Source organism: Esox lucius, chromosome 7 (genome assembly GCF_011004845.1).
Source record: "Esox lucius isolate fEsoLuc1 chromosome 7, fEsoLuc1.pri, whole genome shotgun sequence".
NCBI classification, from domain to species: Eukaryota; Metazoa; Chordata; class Actinopteri; order Esociformes; family Esocidae; genus Esox; species Esox lucius.
In genome coordinates, this window is record NC_047575.1 from 44,285,495 (window position 1) to 44,306,789 (window position 21,295).

Here is a 21,295-nt window from a genome sequence, read left to right on the forward strand (position 1 = left end):
TTTGGCAAGAAATAATATATCTTTCATTGCTCAATGTTACTTTTTGATGAATAGTTTATTGGGACAAGAACTTAAAAGATATGGCTGAATGTCTTGTATTCCACTACATTTCAAAGAAAGTTTTGATGTGAGCCGGGTCAGCGTCTGGAGACATTATAGGCCAAATCGGAAACATCCAGTATGTTTTACATTATGTAAGGCGTGGCCTGCATCTGACTATTATGCTACATTTTCGTATAATCTTCCGTGAAATAATGCGAAATTACGGTAGTATTTCTCAGAATGTCCAAATGTTTTAGTAAGTTGTTGTTAAGTATGGCCTACTACAACAGTTGAATAATGTGGGTGTAAGCTGCTGTAAACAGTTGAATATGGTACACCTTCGTGCAGTCAACAGGTAGGCAAGTATCCCCGGACATTTCAGACCTTCCTAACAGAAGCATGCATATATTATTCTAATTATTTCCACGTGTTCATTCTCCCCGGAAACTCCAGGTAGAACGAAGGGAGGTATCGTTACGCCTTGATAGGTTTTTCCACCAACTCCGTCGTTAGTCCTGAATTATTATTAATATATTGTTTGTTAATAGAGCTAAATATGGATCTGACTGAAGAAACGATTATCTCATTGTTAATGGAAAGTGGCGGAAAGATGAGGAATTCCGAGTTGCTGAGTAAATTCAAAGATTTCCTGAACAGCACTGATCCCGCTGAGAAGAAACTAAACAGGGATGTATTCAAAAGGTTTGTGAACAATGTCGCTGTCGTGAAAGAAATTGATGATGTCAAGTGTATTGTACTAAAGAAGAAATATATCCATTTGTTACAAGAAACAAATGATTGTCATGTTGAAAATAATGAAAGCCAAGACGTTTCAGAGCCAGGTAAACCCTCACCTGGATTGTGCTGCGAGCACTCTGCGATTTCTCAAGATGGAGGAAGTTACACTGAAAGTCATGAAAACCTTAAAAAAATTGTTACTCCAAGTATAACAGTATGTCTCCCAGATGATGGTGTACAATCTCCTATAGAGCTGGCATTACAAAGAACTGTGTGTTTCAAACCTAAAAGGTCCTTCAATTTTGACATAAACCATACTTTCTCAGGAGGGGCTGTATATCCAGGGAAGACAGAAAAGAGCCCTAGTGTACAGAAGCCATTTGCGCTGCCTTTACGAATGCCCCCGAGCACGAACAGAGTAGAAATCCACATACCCAAGTCTGAGGATGATGATGATGAACCTCCAAGAAAAGGATCCCACGGCCAAGATGCACGCAGCTCCTCTAAGACCAAGAGAAGGCCTTCAACCGACAGCGTGGGTTTGCGCTCTCCGTCACCCAGGAGGGCCGTCAAGACCATTAAACCCTCCGAGGAGGCGAAGTACACCTCCGCGGTCCCCCTGGAGGAGGCGGAGCACAGGTTGCTGGTGAGGTCTGCAACGGGCCAGTGGACACAAGTGTATGGCCTCCTGCTGGACGACATACAGCTGGCAGAGAAGAGGGACTTCATATCCGGCTTCACTGCCCTCCACTGGGCGGCCAAGTGTGGCAACGTTGACATGGTGAGGAAGATCATGGACACGTCCAGACATGGTGGACTGGACCTGGACGTGAATGCCAGGGCCCACGGAGGCTACACGCCTTTGCACATCGCTGCTTTGCACCGCCAGGAGTTTGCGTTGACTGCGCTGGTGCGTGAATACGGAGCGGACGCAAGCATCCGGGACAATTGTGGGAAGAAGCCATTTCACTACCTGCGCCATGAGGTCTCTGTTGAGGTGAGGGAGTTGTTAGGGCAACCCAAGGCCCAGGCCCAGGACATCATCCTACAGGGGAAGGAGGAGCCGGACATCCTCCCAGGCTTGCATTCGATAAGTCGCCTCTTCCAACCCCATGTGGAGAAAAGGAAAAGGCACAAGCAAAGGCCTGGTTTCCTCTCGCTGAGCGAGGATCCGAGGGAAGAGAGGGATGTGAGTCCAAGCAAGCACAGACCCATCTCCCAACTGTTCCAGTCACATCAGTAAGCTGCAGACCGGAATGACGAACCTTCATTTTGCATGAAATCTTAGAGATAAACAAGGGCGAGTTTTTAAAGGAAAATCTCCAGTATTTTATTCAACACAGTTATTTAAAAAAAAAAAAATGTAATCAACAGATCATCCATTATAAAATGTCAGCATTTGCCTTTTCATCAATCAGACCTGAAGAAAACTCAACTCTAGCACCTATTACCAGGATGGTAGATTCCTTCTGTTCTCATGTTCTCTATTGAAATCATGGTGTATGATGATTTGACATAGATCTATGCATTTTATTCTTTTTGTTTTTAAAGCACTCCGGCATTAATTACCAACATACATTACGTCTAACTAACTGTCAAACACGGTCTCAGGGATGGTTAACTCTAGAGATACCTGCAATATCAACGGAGTTAGGTAGACAAGCTTCTAGTTTTTCTGCACCTCGCATTTGGAATTTGGAAGAATTTGTTTGTATGTTATGAATTGTGTCACATGATCACCCCATTTAAAATGACCAAGATTCTCCAGAAACACTGTTCTTAAGAGATCTCACCATGAAAGTGACCAAACTCTTAAGTGAGGTTCAGGTTTGTTGCATCTCACTCTTTTTTTTTTCCCAAAGCAGTGGATGGTCATGTGACTATTCCCCTTTAACAACAGTATGTGGTCTTACTGTTTAGGATTTCTGTATTGTAAATGTGTTATGATGTGTGTATTGATGCATTCTTTAAGAGTTATGTATAACATGCTCACTGGTTGTTAAATCGCATGCCTTTTGTGTGTACTGCTGATGTTGTACAGTACTTCATTGAAAATATATTGTAAATGTATATTTAATTTACTCTAGATAAAACCATGTTTTAACCCAGGAATCCTAAACATGGGTATGTAGAATGTCTCCCAGCTGGTCGGCCATTTTGTCATTCAGCTGAACGGTTACGTGCTAATGTCAGCTTTGGTGCCTGAGGCTGAAGAGATGACAAGTGAACTAACCCGAGCTGCGTCACTGACCTTCTCGTGAAGTCACGTCTCTCGCAGCGAAATGTCTCTGCGTCGCGGCCGTCCTCGCCCCTGGGCCGGTGCAGACGTTCCAACCGCGGCACGGCCAGGAACAGCAACGGCTAAGTCACGTGCTGGGCTGAGCGCTCAGGACCACTGCCCAGAGTTTCACACTTCTGGGGTGAATGGGGGACGGGTTTCCATGTGGTACTGTATCTCACTGTGTAACACGCCTGCTGTATTGCACAGGTCTTTCCATCCCTCCTTATGTCCCACAATCAGTAGCTTGTGAGTAGCTTGACCTTCTGCGGCGGCCTTGGGAGTCAGACGAATAGGGCTTAGTTGTGGGGAATGGAGTTAGTGCTGTAATCTGGCATCTCTTGCCCTGGGTTTCTGGAGTGACACGACAAAAGAATAGTCCTCCCCCAAGATATCCGGTACTTCATAATAGTTAATAGTTGTTGTTCAGAAACCAAATGGGCAGCATTCCATCAGAGCTGTTAATGAATCCGTGGGAGATGCCACACAACACATAGACCTGATCCCACTGAATTAGAGCAGCACAGCCTCTCCGTATTGAATGGAACATACTAGGGGATGATATATAGTAAAAAAAGAAATCTGAATGTCGGATGTATTTCAGAATATTTTTATTCAGAGATAGCAAACTCCTAGTTTGGTGGGTGGACCAGACAATTTAATTTATTCACAATATATCAAACATCATGGAATTCAAAATTCCAAGCAAGAAATGCAAACTCTCCATAAGATAAACTTAAGATAAAAAAGCTTAGGGTAGTGACTGTCAGCCACGAAGAAGACAGGAAATTAGAGCACAAAGGCCCATGTTGTTTTCCCAAGACTGGGATTGATTGAAAACCAGTGAACAATTCATTGTGATCATCTCCCTCTTCATGTGTCAGTGGTCTCAGTTACACAATCCTAACTCCACTAAAGAGACACAACCTTTTGTCATAACATTGAAATAGCCTTTTTCTGGGACACTGACAGGACACTTTTTGACAAAGTTACAAACAATACATGTTTACATGCATAACAGGAAATGGCATAGGGCTGTTAAAAGCGAGAATGTGTACTTATGTTGGTGATACACTGCCTTTCTGTTCCCTGCTGTTAGTCTTTCACATGCCTCAGGAATTCCTTCAGGCCATATAAACATGAAGGCTCTGAGGCAGTACCACTTGAGTCTGTCCTCTATACTACAGCCAAAACAAACACACGTGTTTACCAAACTAAAATTGGACATTGCTGCAAATCTCCGGATAAATTTATAGGGTGAGAGAGTTGAGCACTGTATATTTGTATATTTTTTTGAACATTCATATTGTTGGTTGGCTCTTCAGTTGTTGGAAATTTCACAAAAGAATAAACACAGTCATGTTTTAACAGCACATTCATTGCATTTTGTTTATTTTTGCTAAATTTCTTTTCCTCAGTTCTGCTCCTATCAATGCATCCATTGAGCCAACCATTAATTACCATTTTGACAGTACATGACCTCATGAACACAGTAGTCATTTTTGTGGTACGCAATCTTATGAATGAGGAGCGCAATAACACAATAGTCATTGTGAATAAATGGGTTTGGGAAAACAAACAGGGACACTAATCAAGAACTTAGTAGTGTTACTCAACAGCATGCATGGCAATCAGAATGATGTAGGTTAACCCTGCTAGATTGTCTCTGAGCAGTCACCACATCTCTGCTTTCACCTTCAAACATGAAATAGCAAAACAGAAATATTGATTGTGGCGGAACAGAAATTATCATCACACAAGACATCCATTATTATGAAAATAATAAGTTTTAAAATGAAGATTTATTGTTGTACAATTCCACATAAGTCAAAACAAATACTAGAGCAAATACACATTCACTTAGAGTGCTGTGAAAAAGCCTAACAAACTGTCTGATGTAAGAAGGTAGAGGACAGCCCAGGAGAGTTAAGAAGGTAGAGGACAGTGCAGGAGAGTTAAGAAGGTAGAGGACAGTCCAGGAGAGTTAAGAAGGTAGAGGACAGCCCAGGAGAGTTAAGAAGGTAGAGGACAGCGCAGGAGAGTTAAGAAGGTAGAGGACAGTCCAGGAGAGTTAAGAAGGTAGAGGACAGCCCAGGAGAGTTAAGAAGGTAGAGGACAGTCCAGGAGAGTTAAGAAGGTAGAGGACAGCCCAGGAGAGTTAAGAAGGTAGAGGACAGCCCAGGAGAGTTAAGAAGGTAGAGGACAGCCCAGGAGAGTTAAGAAGGTAGAGGACAGCCCAGGAGAGTTAAGACACATGCAGTGAAGGTCTTGGACTTTTCTACAACAATTTCAAGTAAGTGTAGTTAGATCCAAAGGACATTTCAAGCAAATTATCTGGTATGGAAATTCCTAATGACATTTTAAGAGGTTTACCTCTTTAGTGGAACTTAGTCAGCGTGAATCCATAATACATTTCACCTGTAGCCTAAATAGCAGTGGTTAACACTGTACATAATCTGCATCATTAAATATGCTTATACACCACATAAAACCTTTTAATTTAGTGTCTATACAAATCAGTTGAGAAAAATAACATTGGATAGAGTAAGGCTAAGAAAATCAAAATGTGCAGTTATGTCAAAGTGCTTATTTTCATTCACCTTTTTGGTTTTGTCAATAGTGCCATCTTTTCAAATGCGAGAAAAAAGTATAACACAAGGAGATTTAATCTACCAGCTATTTTTACTAACATACATAGTATTTAGCACCCTCTTTCAGGTTAGTCTCAAATACCAGTCTTCAGATACAGTCTACATTTTGACTGGTAACCAAGGCTACGTCCAGGCCAGAGTACAATCTTAAAGCTTATCATTTTTTCCAAGTTGCAGGCAAAGGGGAAAAGGGAGGACATGAAATAAAAGTGATAATAGGTGATGTACAGGATAGTTCACAAAGAAATCCCCTCAACAGGTAAAGGGACTGATAGAGTCTGAGGGATTTTGTTTCTGAAGGCATCTGTGTGATTGTTCTGGCTGGACGGTATAAGCAAAGGGGAATTCAGGGCTCCATAAGCCCAGAGAGATGATGGACGGCTAGGGGACACAATGGTAGGTTAGGTGCCTGGTGTTGGTCATCATGAAGGGAGGGTGTTGAGCAGAGATTCCAGCTGCTCTTCCCCGAGCCGCTGCCTCTCGTCCAGGTCCTTCATCCTGATGAGGAGCGAGGCCTTGGTCTGGATGAAACGTCGGTATTCCTGGAGCTGCTCAGCTGTCAGGCAGCGGGAGAGGAAGTTGGACACCATCCGCTCCCGGCGGTCCAGGTTGTCCTTCAGGTCCTTGGCGTCCTCTCTCTGTTTACACAGCAAACTGTGACGGTTGTCCAGAGAATCCTGCCAAGGGATTGTGGAAGGTTAGACGAAATTGAGCACAACAATCCCAAAATCTTTAAGGATCATCCAAGTTGTTTTATTGTAATGTATTTTGCAGTCAGCTGTTAGACAGAAACTATCAGGTAATTAGGCTCATGCTGCATTATCACAGAGGTGCAATACGGATTTAAGTCAGTAGAGGGCGAGGCAGGCAGGAATAAGCACCGAAACTGGTCTGGAGTTTCGGTGAGTCACAGTAAATACCAGCACAGCAGAAAACACCAGCCACATGCTTAACACACAGGACAGCCAATTTGAAATTCAAACCCATGAAAATATCAGACAAAACCCCAGGATTCATAGGAACCATGAAACAGCAGGGGGATCTGTGAGGAAAGCAAGTCCTATTCATGGAAATAAATAAGTAAATGGTATATCCAGCTGAGAAACACCAAAAAAAAATTTACATTTCAGATCCGAATAATGGCAACAAAGAAACAATAACACAGAAACTTAAAATAACATCAACACACTTGCTCAGATAGGGTGCTATCATAACCTTCTGAAACGGCATGTTTGCACGCTGCACGCTTGACCCGGAGTGAACGGCGGGCCTTTAACCTTTAACCTGAACACTAAAGCCTCACACCTTCTCTTCTGCGTCCGTGTGCTGGTCCACGGTGCTCAGGGCGTTCTGCACGCGGGCCAGCCGGGCAGACAGGCACAGCAGCAGGCTGACCACGCGCTCCAGGTCTCCCACGAACAAGCCGTAGCGCTCCAGCTCCGCCGGCGTACAGAGCTCCCTGACCAGGGCCTCCACGGCCTCGCCGCGCTTCCCGTTCTCCTGCAACTCCGTCCGCAGGGCGCCCCGGGGCTCCTCCAGGGCCCGCAGGCGCTCCTCAATGCACGCTACGAGCAGCTTCTGTTGGCAGGAGAGGAGACAGGTGTTTACAGGCAGTAGGCGTGTATCTCCTGAACACCACGGCCAAGAGTTGTTGTTCTTAGGCACGACACATCAACAGAGTATATCACAAACTCCAGACATGCCGTACTGCTCCGGGTAACTACGTGATCAGAGCAGTAGAAAGTGATCCTGTCATACCCGTTTCATATACCATAGCTATCAGCCAATAAGCACACAGGATTCAAACCACCCGGTTTATAAATGCCATGACAGAATGCGACATTAGAGACAGGGAGGAGATCTACGGTCCATCCTGGCCAGCTCGAACAAACAAGTGAAGGTAACAGTCTGACAGTTCGTGTGGTGTGTATCTCAGTGGTCTGGTCAAACATTATTAGATAACGCCTAACCTAATTCTATTACAAAAAAAAGTAATAATTAACCTTCTTCTCTGTGACCTCCATCTTGTTCAGTGGCCCTGGTTGGAGTTGCGCTATTGCATCATCAGGAGATGTGGGAGAAGCTTCAGCGTCTTCGACTGTTTCAGAGCTTCAGGTAAAGACACACACACACACAAACGTGATTAAACTTGGAACATTTTTGCAGGTTACCATGGTTCCACTTTTAGCAGCGGTTACCATGGTACCAGGGTGGATCCAGCTTGTGACAGAACCCAGAACCGGTACAGAACTACAGGTCTCTTACCTGTCGGCGGTGTGTAGCATCCCGCTGCCTCCTCTGGTCTCCTGCTTCTTCTTATAGTGTTCCTCCATCAGCAGAGTGTCCTCTGACAGTAGCTGCTCCATCAGCATCAGCGCTGTCTTTCGATTGGTCAACGGGTACAGCACCCGAGCAAGAGATTGGTCGGCTGTGACCACCTCCATCACAAGATCCTCCCACCCCGGTTCCTTGGCGCCGAGTGTCTTTTCTGCACTCACCTCTTCCGTCTCACCCGCCGGCATCTCTCCCCCCATCTTAGTGTCTTTGTCCTCCCCTGGGGGCCCGCTCTCTTCACTCAGGCGGGCGTCAGTACCAAGGACCGGTGTGGTGCCGGACGTTGGCGGGGGATCCGCCGGAACAGGGTCTGGGGGCGGAGCCTCCCCCTCAGCCAGATCATCCGACAGCGCCGGGCTTTTGGCCCCGTCTTCGCGCCCCGAGACAGTTGGCAGGGCCCACATTGCGGGGTCTGTAGTGACTCCACAGCTCAGGGAGACTTCTTGAGAGGACTCGGCCTGAAGGGACTCACTGGGCTCATCCACGGACTCCTCCCTCTCCATGGGGTGCTGCAAGGGAGGCACGGTCTTCCCTCTGCTGGAACTGGAACGAGGGAGACATTAGAAGGGGTAGCGTGTAGCCCACTTGGAAAGGCCATTACGCTTCCAGGGCCGTGGTTTCGATTCTTACAGGGAGGCCACCATAAAAATGCATGCACTCACTGGCGCAAGTTGTTATGGACAGGACGATCTGCTAAATTACGGGAATGCAGGTTATACAAGCAACACTAATGTAAATAAATAGCAATGTATTGCCATTTCTACAGTAACACTGATTTAACAGTAAGAATGTTATTGTTTTTTATACAGTCACTCACCCCGAGCCAGCACCCCTGAGATGCACGGGTGTAGACGGAGATGTTGAGGAAGACCTAACCTCTCTCTCACTGGACTCCTGAGAGGTAGGGGGCTGTGGCGGTATGACAACACAGGGGAGCGCGTTCACCTCGTCTTTAACAAGAGGGCCAAAGTCATATGATCCAGAGGAGCCAACTGAGAGAGCCCTGCCCCAGGACGAGGTGCTTGTTTCTGGGTGGACTGACGCACCGGACCCGGTGGTGCTTTCAGTCGTCCTCCCACTGTCCTCCCTGCTGCCCAGCTGTGGTGCAGAGTCACGTTTAAGCAGGGGCTTCTTGGAGTTCCTAGAGAGCACAGGGGGCTGGCTGTCCTGGGACACACCCAGCTCCTCCAGGGACTTTCCCCGCTGGGCTGCCACCCGGAGCCCCTGATCCTCAGGCTCTGACACCGCCTGGCCTCCCTGTACCACCACGCTCTCATCAACTGGCCTCGGAGTCTGACAGCTGATAAACAACACAGAAATTGGGATGAAAATGAGTGGCTTTGGAGACCTAAGTATATGCCTGGTTCCTCTCGTCCTTTCCTTAACCACATCTGAGGTATATACACATATATACAACATAGTTGTAGTGTAGGCTTAATGTCTCTGTTGTGTCTACATATGTCCCTAAAATAAACTGTATATCAGAGTCGCTTTCAGTGTCGTGGAAAGTCATTGGTAAATCAGAGCTGATGACCAGGGGTCCAAAACTAAATTATAAAACAAAATATCCATTAAGCAAATTCTTGGTAGAATACCAATTTTTTGTAGAATAACCAAAATACATACAGAACTAGTCAAACTAGTTTAGACACACCTACTCATTAAAGGTTATTTCTTTATTTTTACTATTTTCCACATTGTAGAATAATAGTGATCATATCAAAACTATGAAATAACATGAATAGAAGCATGTAGTAACCAAAAAAGTGTTCAACAGATGAAAATACATTTAATATCGCAGATTCTTCAAAGTAACCACCCTTCGTCTTGATGACAGTTTGCATACTTTTTTCATTCTCTCGACCAGATTCATGAGGTAGTTACCTGTAATTCATTTCAATATGTAATTTGCGTAAATTCTTTAATTCTTACTCCGTTTGAGACAAAAGTTTAGTTGACAATGCAGGGTTGGCATTCAGAAGACCATCTTTATGGTCTGTATTGTAGTAGTCCATATAAATGTATTTTGAATGTATTTATATTTTTTTAATACATTTTTGGTTACTACATGATTACATAAGTGTTATTTCATAGTTTTGATGTCTTCACTATTGTTCTACAAAACAAAATACCCTTGAATGTGTCGGTGTGTCCAAGCCGACTTGTACTGTATATTGCTTGCGTGCTGGTTTTGGCTCTCAGACCACCTCTTGCTGACCTCTGGTTTACAGTAAATCTTAAAGGTGCAGGTACTCCCGCTTTAACAAGGAAAAAATGAGGGCAGCATACCTGGAACTGTCCACAGTATTGACTGGAGACGGATCATTTATGTGGTTATGACCCTGTTGCCAAACAAAAGAATAAACATTCATAGTCTTAGTCTAATTCAATTGAATACATTGTAAAAGTGATAATATAAAGAGTTCTGGCGAAGAGGCTGACCTGAAATGCGTAGGGTGTGGAAGTGGAGCGGTTTCTGAAAAACTCTGTCTGGTCCAGAAGACTCTCTACAGAGGCCGACTTCCCCTGAGAGGGGCTGGGTGAATCCCCGCAAGCAGCCTGTTTTGAATGATCTCCAGCCTGAGTGAAGCTAGAGCTGAACTGAGCGTACCTGATGGAGCTGGAGGTAGAGTCCAGGATGCGGCCAGCAGAATGGGGCCTGTGCAGCTTCTTCTTGGGGCCTTTATTCCTAGACTGAGGCCTGGGACTCGAGTCAGAGGTCCTCACTGATGCTGAGTGCCTCAGGCTGGGAGACTGAGTGGCAGGAGGTGCCGGAGGGGCTTGAGGGACGGGCTGCCAGGGCTCAGCCACCTTGTGGCCCATCTTGCGCTCCATATAGGCCACCAGGGCCTTGTGCTGGAGGTGCTTCAGGGAGGTCTTTGAGAGGCTCGAGGTGGACAGAGCCCTGCCTCTAGTCTCAAACATCTTCCTCCTAGCTGCCACCAGGCCCTGCTCTCCCAAATCCCCCTCCTCACTTGAGAGCTCCAGCCGGCCCTGTTCCCTTTCGGTGTCCAGAGAATGGCAGGCTGCGTGCTTGTAGGGTGTGTCACCCAGCTGGTTCAGCTTCTCTGGTTCTGAGTAGCACAGCTTCTTCTGCTCCGGTGTGAGGCGTCTCCTGGCCCCGACACGAGCCACCTGAGGCTGGGCAACATTCAGTGGCCTCCCGCTCTCCGTCTGACTTTCCCTCACCAGTTCACTCTCAATCTCCATCCCAGTCGCCTCCACCATTTGTGGAACGTTCTCCCTGCGTGTGCCCTCAGAGTGCGTAGGGGATGGGGCGAGTGTGCCTGCTGGGTTCTCCGAGTCTTGTGAAGAGGAGACAGTGTGAAGTACAGTGGGCCTGGGCCCAGGCCTCGGCTTCACTCTGTGGGGCCAGGACAGCTGCAGGTCCTTCCTCTTAAAGGAGGTCTCCCTAAGGACCTTGGATTGGGCGTCCTTTAGTTTCTCCTTGTAGTACTTCTTGAAGGAGTTGTCCAGTGTGTTGCAGGGGTGGGAAACATCCTCTCTCTCCTCCTTTGACGTCCCAGCCAGAGGTGTCTCGCCCCCACAGCTCTCTGAGGTGTCCTTTTGAGCTGCCCTGAAGCCATCTTTACTTATTCCACCGACCTCGTTTTCTTTCCTAGGCTTGTACAAACCTAGCGCTTCTCTGTTAGCTCCAGTGAGGTGGTACAAAAGTGGAGTGGTTTCCTTGTTGATCTTCTCTCTGGCAAGATCTCCAAACAGCGGCTTCCTCCCTCCCTCGGCCGATTCGTCTCTCTGGCAGTGGGCGGCCTGCTCCGGGCTGCCTGGTGGAGAGGCTGGGGGGACAGACTCCGTGCCCAGCTGGGGTGCAGAGTCCTGCTTGAAGAGAGGTTTTCTCTTGGTCTGCCCCTGGGCCTTCTCCATACCCTGGCCCCCGGCGGAGAACGCCACATTCCTCATCTCCTGGTCTGCTCCTGGTCCCGCCTGCCTGTTGCATAGCTGGTCAAGCTGGTCAAAGCTTTTACTGAGGATCGGAAAGTGGCTTACCTGGGACAAATCCTGGTTGTGGGAGTTTGATGATGGTATACAGTTCTCTGGGCCGCAGTAGAAGATGTGGTGGTTGGAGCTGTGTTGCCGGCCGATCTCTCTGCTCTGGACATTGTGACTTTGTTCTAAATCATCGAAACTATGGGGTGCATGGTTTGAAATGTGAGAAGTGGCGTATGAAATCCTACGCTGAGCCGGTTTCTCCTCATCAAGGTTTCTCGACTTTACATCCTGGCTCTTGGTGTAAAACTCCCTGTCGTCGGTTGTCATGGTGTTAGGGGTGTTGTGGTTCCTCTGCTGGGTGTTCCTGAACAGTGTGTCTACAGTGCAGTGGGACCCCTCAACTGGCACGGGGCTCTCTCTGCCCACCTCCGACACGCACACGGAACCATGCTTCGGGACGGACTCGGACGACTTACAAACGCCTGTCACGAAGTAGAACTGACCCTTGTGCTGGATGCTGCTGTTGACCATGTTCTGTGCCACATGCCAAGGGCTGGCGGAGCGCGGCGGTTCCGGCATCAGGGACCGGTGGGCCGAGTGAACTCTCTTGTGCTGGCCCCCCGAGTGGCCGCCCCCAACACTGTGCTGTTTGGGGCGCTGCTCATGATGACCCGTGCGAGGGGTTGACGGGCTTAATAAGTCAGCTGACTGTTGCTGCGCGGTGTTCTCCTCAGGATGAAACGTGTCCCTGCGATAGGGCTGCGAGGCCCTGCGGCCATAGGCCAGGTCAGACCTGAGACACGCAGCACTGGGATTCGCCCGGGGACTGTGCTGCGCCCTGCAGTTCTCCAGGTTCCTGGTGGCTATGAAGCTGTCCATGCGGGCCGGGGGCGGGGGCGGTGGAGGAGGGGGCGGTGGCATCTTTGGATTCTGATTGGGGAACTGCCCAGCGCCCAGCGAGCCTACGCTGTGGCGGTTTTGGCGATACTGGTTTGAGATTGCCTCCACAGAGCGGTAGAGCTGATCCATGCTCTTAGAGTCAGAGTCGAGGGCGCTGGGGTGGTAGATGGCCTTCACATACTTCAGGTCGGCATAGTGCAGGCTGTGGTGCTGGAGGTCATCGGGAAAGAAGGTAGAGGGGTAGTCTGGGGCGCTGGAGCCCCCAGAAAAGGAGCTGTAGGCCGAGTCACCCTTGCCGTGATGGTGGGTGAATTGGTCAATGCTGCTGGTGGACTTGGCTGGAGAGAGCCGACTCACAGGCAGGCTCAGAGGATGCAGGTCCAGGTTGCTCATTCTCTCAAAATGGAAATGGTAGGAATCCATCTGGCTTTGGAAACGATCCCGGTGAAATGGGAATGACACATTCACCTGGAGTCTTTCACTTCTGAGGAATCAGGTCATCTTCTGCCTGATCTTCTTTAGCTTCTTTAGTAGTCTTCTTCTTCAACAGCCCCTGAAAAACAAAACAAAAACAGATTATGGTTTTCTTTTTACTCACAAAAGCACTCCCAACACCCTGTCTTTGCTCAGCCATCTAATATTGCTGTGCAGCGCTAGGTCATTGGCATTTGCCTCAACTTCTTTCAGGAGTTCTCTCAGAATGCGACGTGGATGGGATGAGGATGCTAAGTTTTATCAGTGTACTCATGACCTCTGCGTGGTCGTCTGACCGACCTGACGGATGGATGATGCAGTGGTAAGATGTCAGATCTGGGTCGTCCTCTTTCATCCGTGTCACACCTCCTCTCTCTCCTCCAATCACGGACCGGGGGCCCCATCTGTGGTGATTGACACCACTGATTTCAGATCTATCCCCCTCTTTGTCAACATCTCCTTGGTGGCGAGATATATGTATGTGTTTCAAGTGGTGTTACACCTAACAGGTCCTCATTGAATTCCTGCTTCTCTGAGTGGTAAAACTTAAAACACACCAAAAGCCAGGCCTTATCACTTGCATCTGTTGAAACATCAACAGCTTAGGCGACGTGTGGTCGACTCTGAACAGCTGAAGCAAGCTGTAATTCTACGTCCTGTACTGTTATTTCTGTCCTTCTAGTTGCTGTTATAGCTGACGCTGGGAGTCGCTTCATTTTTTCGCAGAGTTCGTCTTGTGTACCATCCAGTAATGTTTCAGGAAAAGCATTCATGCATTCCGTCACCATCCCCACGTCAGTAAATGGCTTTTTATGTTGACCCAACATCCATGATATCTACAGTGAACACTCGTTTGCACGTTGTTGGTTAGTGCATGACTGGGAAAGGACCCTGACGGACTCTGATGGACCGCCCATACGGAGCACTGACTTTAGGGGCATGTTTGCTAATATGTGAAAAAATAAGACCAGAGCGTGTATTACACCTGTACTTTCCTGTTTGAGAAAAGATTCATTATGAACAGCTCAGAGGTCAAACTATGCAATTAACATTTTTGCGGTGTGTGAAAAATTCCATTTCAAATATACACTCACCTAAAGGATTATTAGGAACACATACTAATACTGTGTTTGACCCCCTTTCGCCTTCAGAACTGCCTTAATTCTACGTGGCATTGATTCAACAAGGTGCTGAAAGCATTCTTTAGAAATGTTGGCCCATATTGATAGGATTGCATCTTGCAGTTGATGGAGATTTGTGGGATGCACATCCAGGGCCCGAAATTCCCGTTCCACCACATCCCAAAGATGCTCTATTGGTTTGAGATCTGGAGACTGTGGGGGCCATTTCAGTACAGTGAACTCATTGTCATGTTCAAGAAACCAATTTGAAATGATTCAAGCTTTGTGACATGGTGCATTATCCTGCTGGAAGTAGCCATCAGAGGATGGGTACATGGTGGTCATAAAGGGATGGACATGGTCAAAAACAATGCTCAGGTAGGCTGTGGCATTTAAACGATGCCCAATTGGCACTAAGGGGCCTAAAGTGTGCCAAGAAAACATCCCCCACACCATTACACCACCACCACCAGCCTGCACAGTGGTAACAAGGCATGATGGATCCATGTTCTCATTCTGTTTATGCCAAATTCTGACTCTACCATCTGAATGTCTCAACAGAAATCGAGACTCATCAGACCAGGCAACATTCTTCCAGTATTCAACTGTCCAATTTTGGTGAGCTCATGCAAATTGTAGCCTCTTTTTCCTCTTTGTAGTGGAGATGAGTGGTACCCGGTGGGGTCTTCTGCTGTTGTAGCCCATCCGCCTCAAGGTTGTGTGTGTTGTGGCTTCACAAATGCTTTGCTGCATACCTCGGTTGTAACGAGTGTCAAAGTTGCTCTTCAGCTTGAATCAGTCGGCCCATTCTCCTCTGACCTTTAGCATCAACAAGGCATTTTCGCCCACAGGACTGCCGCATACTGGATGTTTTTCCCTTTTCACACCATTCTTTGTAAACCCTAGAAATGGTTGTGCGTGAAAATCCCAGTAACTGAGCAGATTGTGAAATACTCAGACCGGCCCGTCTGGCACCAACTACCATGCCACGCTCACAATTGCTTAAATCACCTTTCTTTCCCATTCTGACATTCAGTTTGGAGTTCAGGAGATTGTCTTGACCAGGACCACACCCCTAAATGCATTGAAGCAACTGCCATGTGATTGGTTGATTAGATAATTGCATTAATGAGAAATTGAACAGGTGTTCCTAATAATCCTTTAGGTGAGTGTATAATATTTCCAACTTCACATGAACAGTCACATGTGGCCTTTCCAGAAGACTATTCTGTACTTAGAACATGTTATTCACCTTGCTTACCAATCAAGGCCTTATTACCATCCTTCAAGGAAACTAGGTAGGGGTTCAACACAACTGTGAAATATCTCATGTTCCCCAAGAAGACGTTTGAAAACCAATGCTACTACCAGGGGTTATTTTAAACATGCAGTACATACTTGATTGTATCAATCATTTAGAGTATTGGCATGTGGATGTTAGGATTAGGGCATGGGGAATTGGGTTTAGGTGTGTGGGTTACAGGACAGACGTTTATAGATATTGGAGCTGAGCAATATGGGTTAATATCTGTTCATTGTTTTCTATGCAGAGCACACTCCCTTATTGTTCACTTTACTGTGTTTCTGTACATTATTTGTTTATAAAAGTTTCTTAATGAACTCCCTGTTCAAATACAAATTTCCAAATAGGTTCAATAACATCTCCCTGTGATTCGATATATTATAATCTAAATCTACGTATACAGCATTTATTTATCTACTGATCATATTTAATTATCAGGTAGCTCTATGCTCAACACCTAAATGTATATGATGTATGTAAACTTGTATAAACCCTCTGTATTTTGTCTCTAAATGTTGATTAACACTAGCTAGGTTGAATTCTAATTATGTGTAAATGTACAAAGCAATTACAGATGATTCTGGTTATAAAGTGTTGATCTTAAAATGATCTTCAGTAAGGACTCTCAAAGTAAAAACCAGTCAAAAGACCAGACAACTAATACTTTGTAAAGGATTTTCAACATGGCTTGTGGATTTTCAACAAGGCTTGTAGATTTTCAACATGGCTTGTGGATTTTCAACCTGGCTTGTGGATTTTCAACCTGGCTTGTGGATTTTCAACATGTTCTGCCTTGTGGAAATATTGAATAGCTTTGCAAAAACGCATAATAATCATCTCTAATAATTAACCCAGTCTCATTTTATCATTCCCTCAACTGATCTGGAATTTCTCAGTGAGAAAGTCTTGTGCCCACGGTTCTTCTGTCAGGATGACTTAAATTATTAAGTTCTCTAATGGCACTGAGGCCTGAGTTAGGAGGATCAGCCTGAGAAGGGAGAATAGGTCTTTTCTTGGCTAATCACGGAAATGGAGAGCCAACAATTCTAAAAGTCAGCAGTTAGGCACAAAGGGCTCAAATGAACACGTGTAATACTTTTCTCTTGCAATGCAAAGAAACTGACTGCATGTTTTACATGGAAATGTCACAGACAAAATTCTGCACAAACATAACAGGAAATAAATATGTTGGAAAAGTACCAAAAACACAATTTGGCACAACGTGTGAGAGTGAAATAGAACGTTTCTGTAGCCTCCCTAGAACACTCGTTTAGTTGTGCCTGTGGAAGCAGATCCTAATTAGACCATTGAGGGGAACACTGCAATGCTCAGTAAATGCTTGGAATTCCATAGCAACTTGACAGACATTTTTTAGGCTTAGTCATGTGATAACTAACACCAGTGGGGCACTGCATGTGGCACTCTGTTTTGGCTTAACTCCTCAGGAAACCAACCAAGCACACGCACTGTGCTCAAGGAATGTGTTTGAATGACTCGACAGATAGCCTACACGGAATTATAGCGAATTAAACAAACAAAGGTTTACGTGAGTCTCTTCCTGACAAGGTCTGTGTTTATAACAGAGTTATCACCCAACATAAAACGGTCTACACAACAAGTCCGTCAACAAGAAGTCTTAAAGGTGGATGATGGTAGACTGCAGATTACAGGGCATTGTCCCGGTCAATGACAAATGTACCAAGTAATCAAGCAAATACTTAAAGCGACTCACAACAGTGAATGCATACATGAAATAATTTCCTTACTAGTGAGAGTTGAACCCACAGCCCTGGCATTAGAAGTGAGCTACACGGGATCTTTAACTATTGCTATGGTACAGGGGTACGGGAGCCTAAACTGCTAAACCACACTCCAGAATCCATGAAACATGTATTTGAACAATTACTTGTTAGTCCTGCATTAAAGCACAAAATGCCTCTACAAACACATTAAGCATTACGATTTGGCCCCGACTATAAAAAGACAAGTCTATTTTGAGTGACCGTTGTGGCACTGGTTTAAGTGATGAGGCATTGTCCATCATGGAGAGGCAGTGCTTTGCCTGTCAGATTGAATGGTCACAAGACAGTGAGGGAATATTTATATATATACACAAAGAGCTCCAAAGAACAACCATGCTGCTGTGATTGTCTGTGTTCCCTTCAAGCTTGATCTGAGTGATCTTAATTATCTTCTGTTATGTTCACAAGCCTGCCTGATTTAAAAGCATTTGCTGAAACCTAAAATATTTTGAGAAAATATCTATGGATGCTTTATAAACAAAGCCTCTGAAAAGTATTCAAACCTCAGACCAATTCTCAAATTTTACCAAATGAGAAATAGTACATTTACATTTTGTTCTGACTGAAATTGTATTTTAAAACTCTGAAAATCAAAACAATTTATTACATTGGCTTCCAATTGTGAATCACAAGTTGCTGTCACATTTTCTGGATAAAAAACACTGTTGAAGCATCATTGATCAGGCTATAAATCTGAAAGAATGGTAAACCATATCAAGTGCTCTGCATAAAACTGGCCTGTACTTGAATGTGGCAAGAAAGAAAAAACTATCAGAAAGCATTGGCATGACCCAATTGTGACATGGGAACGGTTCTGTGGTTATAGGAGTCTTATATAAGGCTTCTTGGCCTTAGTATTGTCCAACAAACCTGAACAACCTAAAGGAAATTTGAATGAGCCAAAAACAAGCCAACTGTTTGCACATCTGGACCATACATACCAAAAGACTTTGGGGCCCCCCACCTCTCCACAGCTAGAATCTTACTCATGCTGCCTGATTTCCCAACTAAAGGATAAAGTTAATGTTTAATACAGTTCCCACAAAAAAGATTTACGTTTCATGTACCAAAATGTACCAGCAGTTACAAAACTTTGCTGCTAGCTGCTGTTGGACCTGGTTCATAACTGTCTTCCTAACTTCGCTTGAAGCTGTGATGCTGCTCTGGTCATTATAATGTCAAATCTATCCATCTTCTCATGCTTCTGCTGCTCCACAACTTTACTAAAGAAATTTCTCAAGGGTTTATATCATTATATACATTTTTTATAGTGTATTGCATTTTTTTCTTCTGAGTGGCAGACATATCTACGTTCCATCTACGTTATTTAAGCCAGCTATCTTCCACAGTTCAAATCCTTACCAAATGAGCCGATAAGAACCAACGTCACACCCAGGGTTGCCATATTTCACTGACAATATACTGGACAATCAACCTGCTGCCTCCACATAAAAACCACACACACAATTTCTTCTATACTATCCTATCTGGAAACCTCCACATCTGGCAACACTGGTCACAGCCCCACGGTCACATATTCGTTGATCATACAAATGTATTATGGAGTAACAAAACAAATACAGATGTTAATCATTATCAAGTCTAGTAGTCATGTTGCGCCAAAATATTGAAAGTGGAGGCTTCAACATGAAGTCTTTTTTTGACAAAAATGTAAAATATGTCACTTCGATGTGGTTGTAGTATTGACAGTTAGGCAGTGTCTTAAATTAAGTTTGTGCACTAAGAATTTGAGAAAACTCCTATCTACTTGTTAAACCACAAATCCACATCTGGTCTGTTGAGTCTGCTTGATGTTCCCAATCATGAGATTTCGCACCTCTGGTTTTGAAACCAATTTAGTGCAATGGACAAACAAGAAAACCAACCAGGAAAGCCTAGTTCGGCCGACCCCCGATTAGAAGGGATGAATGTTGTTAACCTCAACTGGATTCAAACCTGGGTCTCCCATGCGATAGTCGTCAACTACTATGCCACGAAGCTATACGAATGCTGCATGTCGGTCAAGTTTGACTATTTCGCTACACACCATTGTGATAAACTGAATAACGTTTCTTATTAAGTTTACTTCCTCCACAAATAGCATCTTTGAACTGTATGGCTTTTGCCACTGGACGTTTTAACAGCTTATTAGCCAGTAATAGGCTTACTAGTTTCTACTAACTACTTGGAATAGTCATAAGAACTAAGCAATTGTTTGCGAGACTGAAGATGAACTTTACACTGCCAAAACTGTTTAATTTCATGGCACAACAGCGTTAGTTTTTCCTTTCATTCATGAATGACATTGATACAATAACTATCAATGTAGGTGACGATAACTGATTTATTCATCAAGTGAAAAGATGAGAATGAAGGAAACCCCTCTTCTTACTGAGCAAGGGATTGTGAGCTACTGTATATTAGGCTACCCCAAAAAGCATGCATGGACGCATACTTCAGAAATCCCCCAGAAATAGTCTGAATATAACAGTACACAATTTTTGTTTTGGCTTAATATAACATAGCTTCAAAAGGCTGTGGCCAGTTTTTGTTTATCCTGAACAAATCCTAGTGCATATTTTGCTTTAACTGCGAAGAGGCTCGGACACTGGTCCTCTGCGTGAGAGTCTGTGTCTCTAACCACTACGCTATTTAACAAGGGGTAGTCAGTCACTCACTCACTCACTCAGTAAGAGACATTCGCTCTTCTTGGCCGGCTCCCCTTACGTGGTCCGGCAAAAACTCAAATCAAAAGGCTAGTTTTTTTGTAGAGATTAACCATGACCTTCACCTACAGTAGGTCCCCTTAGGTGGTGCATATCTGTCATAAATACAAACACATCCATGTAGCCAACACAAAGAAAAGCCAATGAGCTCCACAGTCCTCCGTGGACATCAGGGACCACTCCCTCATGAGCCAACACACGTACACATTGCTCAAATAACCAGCACTTATTTCTGTTCTAAATCACATTGTACTTGAACTAGGTGGTTCTTGTAGTAGTGGCATTTGGACATTTGGGAGAAAACTAAACACATGTTCTCTCTGTTCTATAAAGAAAAGTATACTTGGGTACATTGACCAATTCTAAGTAACAACAATAATACATGATGTTTTTCTAAAATGGAGGCCACAAATGCTAAAGTCCTTCAAAACTCATTGTTGCCAAAGATGAGGGACTGTGGATGGAGCTCCCTCTGACTGTTCTTATATGCGTGGGGTAGGCTGTGTTAGTAGGCACCCATGTTTGTACGTCCCGTTCATTATCTCAGACGGTGACAAAACCTTGGTGAATTAGAAGTTTTGGCATAGATATTCCGCATTCACAAAAATTTAAATGATTGCCCCAGAAAAATCTCTTGAAGTGATTTACACATAATATGGCACTACCCCGATCACTGGCTCGATTTTTATTTTCATTGTGTTAAGTGTTTTGGCATTTACAAAAGTATAATGACTGACCCAAAGGGGTGGGTTTTAATAATCAACCTTAATTATTTAGTTACATGAGGCCTCTCTCACACTTGTTGCTCCGTTTTGAAAAACCTTTGGTATTCATGCATCCTGCCCTATAGGTTTACAGAATTCCACTTCTCTTGGCCCTGATTAAGCACAGTTGTTACATTTTCTACTTGATTAACCTTAATAATATCAACTAACACCAACTGACACAATGAATTTAAAAGCATAAAATTATCAA

The 21,295-nt window shown here is 44.9% G+C and overlaps 2 protein-coding genes across 5 annotated transcripts in view; one reads left to right on the forward strand and one right to left on the reverse strand.

The window, feature by feature from the left end:
• The first annotated feature begins 167 nt into the window (after window positions 1-167).
• sowahab (sosondowah ankyrin repeat domain family member Ab) lies at window positions 168-3,823 on the forward strand. The gene has a single exon (XM_020048033.3). The coding sequence runs from the start codon at window positions 599-601 to the stop codon at window positions 2,021-2,023; it is 1,425 nt and encodes a 474-aa protein (XP_019903592.2). The 5' UTR covers window positions 168-598; the 3' UTR covers window positions 2,024-3,823.
• Window positions 3,824-5,629: 1,806 nt separating this feature from the next.
• Window positions 5,630-21,295, reverse strand: part of shroom1 (shroom family member 1) — a 33,529-nt gene continuing 17,863 nt past the window's right edge. For 3 of the 4 annotated variants that reach the window (XM_010871127.5, XM_010871128.5, XM_020048027.3), the window contains exons 2-8: window positions 10,486-13,447; window positions 10,333-10,385; window positions 8,861-9,343; window positions 7,975-8,586; window positions 7,713-7,818; window positions 7,015-7,287; window positions 5,630-6,386 (exon numbers count right to left, since the gene is read on the reverse strand). In XM_010871127.5, the coding sequence (XP_010869429.4) occupies window positions 6,132-6,386; window positions 7,015-7,287; window positions 7,713-7,818; window positions 7,975-8,586; window positions 8,861-9,343; window positions 10,333-10,385; window positions 10,486-13,317 (4,614 nt within the window). In that variant the 5' untranslated portion in view covers window positions 13,318-13,447 and the 3' untranslated portion in view covers window positions 5,630-6,131. The remainder of the gene's footprint in view (window positions 6,387-7,014; window positions 7,288-7,712; window positions 7,819-7,974; window positions 8,587-8,860; window positions 9,344-10,332; window positions 10,386-10,485; window positions 13,448-21,295) is intronic. The other variant, XM_010871129.5, reaches the window with a different exon arrangement.